The sequence below is a fragment of the Peromyscus californicus genome, unplaced genomic scaffold, assembly GCF_007827085.1.
Source record: "Peromyscus californicus insignis strain IS unplaced genomic scaffold, ASM782708v3 Scaffold_5__1_contigs__length_169319896, whole genome shotgun sequence".
Classification (NCBI taxonomy): domain Eukaryota; kingdom Metazoa; phylum Chordata; class Mammalia; order Rodentia; family Cricetidae; genus Peromyscus; species Peromyscus californicus.
In genome coordinates this window covers 34,362,525-34,368,988 of record NW_026294573.1, presented here as the reverse complement: position 1 = coordinate 34,368,988, position 6,464 = coordinate 34,362,525, and the positions used below count along the sequence as shown (strand labels likewise).

The 6,464-nt window shown below is 47.1% G+C and overlaps 1 protein-coding gene across 2 annotated transcripts; it reads left to right on the top strand.

The window, feature by feature from the left end:
- Svbp (small vasohibin binding protein) lies at positions 1-6,464 on the top strand. 2 transcript variants are annotated; one of them, XM_052718012.1, is made up of 4 exons: positions 1-251; positions 346-495; positions 603-670; positions 6,109-6,464. In XM_052718012.1, exons 1-4 carry the CDS (start codon positions 177-179, stop codon positions 6,131-6,133), a joined length of 318 nt encoding a protein of 105 aa, XP_052573972.1. In that variant the 5' UTR covers positions 1-176; the 3' UTR covers positions 6,134-6,464. The 2 variants fall into 2 exon arrangements, with proteins under 2 accessions (XP_052573972.1, XP_052573973.1); XM_052718013.1 differs by lacking the exon at positions 603-670 and having other exon boundaries at positions 27-251.

Below are 6,464 nucleotides of genomic sequence, written 5' to 3'. Positions count from 1 at the left end.
CATCTTGCTGCGGAGGGGCCGGGAGGGCGGGGCTGGCTGAGGGCGCTGCCGCGAACCGAGTGGCTTACCCCTCGGCCTCAGAGACCCGGCCGTGGCGCACGCCCCCGGGTTGGAGCTGCTTTCTCGGGCCTTCTCATCTGCTGCTCACCCGGTGTTGGTAGGGAAAGGCCCAGGAAATGACTGCTGTCCCATTGTGCAGGAAACTGAGACTCAGAAGTAAGGAGGAGACTGGACTAGGAACGCACAGCGAGGTGCTGGCAGTGGGACTCCAGGGCACCCTGCCTCACTGCCAAGCTAGGGAGTTGGGAGAAAGACTAGCAAGCCGTTCTCTTTTTGTACCATCAGGTCAGAGCTGACCAAGAAGCATTCAGAAGCCAAGCCATGGATCCACCTGGCCGGAAAGAAAAATCCAAAGTTAAAGAACCTGCCTTCAGAGTGGAGAAGGCTAAGCAGAAATCTGCGCAGCAGGAGCTGAAGCAAAGACAAAGAGCAGAGGTGGGTCTCAGGAGGGGGCTCTGTGTGCCCGAGTCCGTTGGAGAAGGTGCTGGAAGAACACACAGCAGAGAAAACTTTACGGGGGGTCCCTGCTTGTCTCTGGGCAGGACATTTCGGGGAAGAGAGGCCATCAAGGTCCAGAATGGTGGCGTGGAAGCCAAGAGTCACACGCCAAGTAAGTGTCAGAATCCCGACCTGTCCCAGGTCTCTAGATGACACCTGGTCCAGAGCTTTTGTTCTAGGGATCTGAGGGATGCCTGAAAAGAGAAAAAGCAGCCGTGGATGAGGGAGGGACCAGAGCGGGGAGGAGACTGAATAAATAAATGAATGAGAATTCACCAAGTGCCAGTGTGCCCTGTGACCCAGTTACACGTGTGCATCTGGTGCAGAAAGTAGCTAGTTGATGGGTGAGATGGTCCAGGTGCCTGCTGCGGTAGCCTGACTGCCTGAGCCTGTTCCTCAGAATCCATAGATAGGTGGAAGAAGAGAAAGACTACACAGAGCTGTCCTCTGGCCTCCACACTTGTGGCATGCACATCCACACAGACACACACACCAACAACAGTTTTTAAGTGTCTGCTCACAGCCAGGTAAAGGCCCAAGCTTTGAGCCCACCGGTGTGTTCCTTTGTTCTCTCCACACTCAATTATTTTAAGAATAAAAAGCTTTAAAATATTTACATGGCTAATGAACCACATCCAGACATGAGTATTGTCATATTTAGTATCAGGAATAAGCTTGCTGGTCTTTTCTGCACCTTTGTTGTGTGTGTTTTTGAGAAATTTTAAAGTACAGCTTTCTCAGATTGTTAGTGGTTGGTGGTATTGAAATTTCCCATAATTTTCTTAAGATAATAAAGTCACATAAATTTGATGTCCCCTTTGACTATTTCTTGTCTTACACCTTTTCTCCCTCTCCATGAGTAAGCTTTTTTTTTTTTTTAAAGAGAGGGTTTCTCTGTGTAGCCTTGGCTGTCCTGGAACTCACTCTGTCTACCAGGCTGCCCTTGAACTCAGAGATCCATCCTGCCTCCTGAGTGCTGGGATTAAAGGTGTGAGCCACCACCACCAGGAGCCCTTTTTTTTTAAAGATGCATTTTCATTCAGATAGATGAATTTATTATCTGTGCATTTGCATTTTGTTTGCATGACATTTTAGAGATATTTATGTTACTATTAAGAATCTGTTTTCTTTGTTCTTTATAGTGTCTACTTTATAAACCTTTTTAAAAAGATTTATTTTTAATTATGTGTGTTGTGGGTATGTGAACATGAGTTCAGGTGCCCATGGAGGCCTTAAGAGTGCATCAGATACCCTGGAGCTGGAGTTACAGGTAGTTATGAGCCACCTGACATAGGTGCTGGGAATCAAACCCGGGTCCTCTGGAAGTGCAGCAAGGGCTCTTAACCACGGAGCCCTTCTCCAGCCCCTGAACGACCTTATTCAGCGTACTCACCCATTCTTCCTGGAGTGGGTGTTGTAATAATTTACAGTTTTGCTTTTTGCAAACATTTGTGGAGAAAAAAACCTTTTAAGTGCTTCCTTGGCATCTGTGCCAGAATTCCTGTCAGGTATTTGACTAGAGAAATTGCCAGGTGCCATTTCATTTTCCCTAGATGTTGCCAAATAGCTTTCGGAGGGATTCCTCAAGCTTGCACCCGTTGATAGCGTGAGACACTTCCTGCTCCATTTGGTCTGGCAGTTGATATTGTCAAACTTTGTTTACTGCATCCATTTATTAAACATTATCCAGCTGATGCACCAGTGTATGGGCTTGAGTGAGACACATAGTCAAGACAGAGAACAGTTCCTGCCTTCGTAAAGTGCACATTCCAGTAATCATGATAAACTTGGGAGCACCCCAGAGTCTCCCTGTGGGCTAAGGCAGACCGTTTGAAAGCTGTGGTCCTCCATTCTACAAATAAATGTGTCCTTTCTTTACCCCGATCCAAGATGGTCTTAATTGCTTTGTGTTTTAGCGGACAGAAACAGGCCTGCAAACAGCTCTGCGCACATTGAAAGACAGATATGGAGGGCATTGTTCCTTCCTGTCCTTCCTGGCATCTACTTGTCTGGCTTCCACTCTTCCATTCTTCCCATGTGATCTTGGAAAAGATACTTTTGAACATCACTTCCTTGATGCCTCTTTGGTAAAATGAGGGTGGTGGTATCTACCTCACAGTATTATAAGGAATAGAAATTACATGTGGAAAGCACCTAGCACAGTGCCTGGCACACGGAAGGTGTTTGATAACCAGCAGTGATCACGATCTGGAGTCACCATTCTTCCAAGCAGCCGATGTGCTCTTACCATGTGGACTTAGAGGGACCAGCTGGTTGTGTCCACATTCGCTTGCTGAGGTGTCAGATTGGATGTGCACGCTAGCAGCAGCTGGCACCTGTTACTGCTACTATATCTGCCTGAGCCAGGCCTGCACATGTATGAGCAAACACTGAGTCAGGTGTTACTATTTCCCACTTACCCTTTGTGAGTCCTGGAATAAGAAGTGTGCCCGGAGTCCAGCCATCAGTAAGGGCAGGCCTGTGGTCAGAACAGTGCTTCCCACTTCTTTGCCTCTTGGTTTTGTTTGTGGTGTTGGGACTTGAACCCAGGGTCTGTATGTGTCTGCTCTACCACTGAGATATAACCCCAGTCCCAGTCCGCCATTTGCTTCCCCAACAGCTGCCTTGCTATTTTGTCTGTGTTCCCTGGAAGGGAATGGAATCTTTCATAGGAATGTGTCAGCACCTCCTCAGGAGGAAAGGATATAGATGCCATATTCCAGAAAGGCATGGAGGAGAGCTGAGAGGCATGCGTGAGGACGGAGGCTTATTCGGCAGCTGAAGCAGCACATCACACTGCTATGATCCTTTCCCTCTAGACCCAAAGTCTCACTCTTGGCTCAGACACCCTGGACATTTTTTTTGTTGTTGTTTTGTTTTTGTTTTTCGAGACAGGGTTTGTCTGTGTAGCTTTGCACCTTTCCTGGAACTCACTCTGTAGACCAGGCTGGCCTCGAACTCACAAATATCCGCCTGCCTCTGCCTCCCAAGTGCTGGGATTAAAGGCATGCCCCACCACTGCCCAGCCACCCTGGACATTTTAAATCTCTCTGTGCCCTGCTTACTTCCCCCTTTCTCCTACCATTCTGCCTCTTTGACTGGGAGGTCTCCAGAATGCTATTTAATATCCCTGTCAGTCCCAGAACAGAAAGTAATATACAGATCACAAAGGCTGGCAGGTATCAAACTTACAAAACAGAGACTTTCCCACTTTAAAATATAAAGTACATGCGTGATCATATGTGGTTTAAAGAAGACCAAACACCCTCATATCCACCACTCAGCTTAAGAAACTGAACTTGAAGCCAAGCCCAGTGGCACACACTGGTAGTCCCAGCATTTGGGAGAGTGAGGTGGATCAATAAGTACATGAGTTCAAGACCACCCTGAGTGACATAGTGAGGCCTTGTCTCAAGAAGAAAAAAAGGAAAGGGGGAGAAGGGATAGACCAGTAACTTGGAAGCTCCAGTGCCCACTTCCGGTCATATGCCTGTTCATATAAGCCGCTTTGTTTAATTTTATGCTAATCATTCCTTTGTTGTTCTAGAACTCACTACCTCTATTTTAGGAGTAATATGTACTCCTAAAATAGTATTTCCATAACAATAAGTCTCTTCACATATTTCTGAATTTTTAGTCATGTGCCACTGTGTCTGGCTTCAAGTTTTTTAGTTTGAGACAGTATCTGTCTACATAGCCCTGACTGGCCTGAAACTCTTTATGTAGACCAGACTGGCCTTGAACTCACAGAGATCTGCCTGCCTCTGCCTCCAGAGTGCTGTAATTAAAAACATGAGTCACCACACCCAGCCCTTTTTTCTTTTTTTTTTTTAAGATTTATTTTTTTAACCATTTATGTATATTTGTGTGTGTGTGTGTGTGTGTGTGTGTGTGTGTGTGTGTGTATCCCTGGAGTATGGGAATTGGGACGTGAACTCCAGTCCCATGGTTAAAGCAGCAATGCTCTAACTACTGAGCCATCCCAAGTTCTATCCCTCTTTTGCCTCTCAGATTTTGTTTTGGTGAGACATGGTCTCTATTATATAGCACTAGCTGTTATGGAACTTGCTATGTGGACCAGACTGGCCTCAAACTCACAGAGTACCACCTACCTCTGCCTCCCAGGTGCCTCTCAGATACCTTTATTTCTATGAGTATTTTGCCTGCAAGTATATCTGTGGACCATGTAAGTGTGTGGTGCCCACGGAGGTCAGATGAGGGCTTAGGATCCCCTGGAACTGAAGTTTGTAGTTGGAGTTTTCTGCAGTCCCACCCGGGCCCACAGCCGCTCAGACCCAAGTAAAAACACAGAGGCTTATGTTACTTAAAACTGTATGGCCATGGCAGGCTTCTTGCTATCTAGTTCTTATATCTTTTTTTAAAATTTATTTACTATGTATACAGTGTTCTGCCTGCATGTATGCCTGCAGGTCAGAAGAGGGCACCAGATCTCATTATAGATGGTTGTGAGGCACCATGTGGTTGCTGGGAATTGAACTCAGGACCTCTGGAAGAGCAGCTATTGCCCTTAACCACTGAGCCATCTCTCCAGCCCCTAGTTCTTATATCTTAAATTAACCCATTTTTATAAATGTATACCTTGCCACGTGGCTTGTGGCTTACCAGTATCTTTACATCTTGCCTCTCATGGCAGCGGCTGCTGGCAGCATCCCCTGACTCAGCCTTCCACTTGCCAGAATTCTCTCTCTTTGTCCTGCCTATACTATACTTCCTGCCTGGCTACTGGCCAATCAGCATTTTATTTATCAATCAATCAGAGCAACACGTTGACAGCATACCGAAAGACATCCCCAGCAGAAGTTAGACAGTTGTGAGCTGCCATGTGGGTGCTGGGGACCAAACCCAGACCCTCTGCCAGAGCAACAACTGCTCTTAACCATTGAGCCATCTCTCTGGCCCCAAGTTCTGTTTCTTAAATTGGTGGTGGACACTCTATTCTTTGACTGGCTCTCTCCTGGACATTTTTTTCCTTACTACATTTATGTATGTGTCATGAAGCATATGTAGAGGTCAGAGGACAACTTCTACCATCAAGCTTGGAATGTTTTCAAGATTTCCTCTAGTACATGACCTGCACTAGGCCACGTACCCACTGCTGCCTCCTCCCTAGACTTCTACAAATGCCTCCTAAGTAGGTGATAATTCCTACTTCCACCCCCGGGCCCCTCCCCCCGCCCCCCAGTTGGCCTCCGGTCACCTTTCCTGAATACTCCTGTCTGCTCTCTAGAGCCTGCAGGTAAAGGACCAGACTCCTTGGCCTGGCATTTAAAGCCCTGACTTTCTTTCTCCAGCTCCCCAGCTCCCCCGCATACACTTGAAGTTTCCAGAACTGACCCTGTGCTGTTCCCTCAGACCTGTCAGGTCCCATCCGCAAAGGACCAAGCCCCTTGCCTCACTGCTGCTCTGTTCATCCCCCAGCGGAAGCTGCCATCCTGTCCTGGTCCCTGCCTCCCAGCTCCTCCTGGTGAAATTCCAGCATTTTCAGCTTCCTCCCTGCTTCCATTGCTAATGTATCTGTTCTCCATTCAGATCTACGCTCTCAACAGAGTCATGACAGAGCTGGAGCAGCAGCAGTTTGATGAGTTCTGTAAGCAAATGCAGCCACCTGGGGAGTGAGCCAGCCCCATCCTAGTCAGAGCACCTGGAGCCTTGCAGAACTGAACAAGACTTGTGGAGACCTCTGCACTCAACTTCCTGTAGGTAACTTCCACCACATTGGTTCCTCCTCTCAGAACTGGCCCAGTGCTTGCTGGGTAGACTTTTCATCTGGGACAGCAGATTTTTTAAAAGGCCTTTTTTCTACTGTGTGAGAAAAATCATTGTTTCTAGTGAAACTGTGTGTCTTCCCTAAAAAGAATAAAATACAAAATGTTCATTTGTTCTTA

Bases quoted from the DNA above. Each gene is read 5' to 3' on its own strand.
- Svbp (XM_052718012.1), top strand. From the start codon at position 177: ATGACTGCTGTCCCATTGTGCAGGAAACTGAGACTCAGAAGTAAGGAG. The intron at 252-345 runs GTGCTGGCAGTG...TTGTACCATCAG, and splicing joins GACTAGGAACGCACAGCGAG to GTCAGAGCTGACCAAGAAGC. The intron at 496-602 runs GTGGGTCTCAGG...GTCTCTGGGCAG, and splicing joins AGCAAAGACAAAGAGCAGAG to GACATTTCGGGGAAGAGAGG.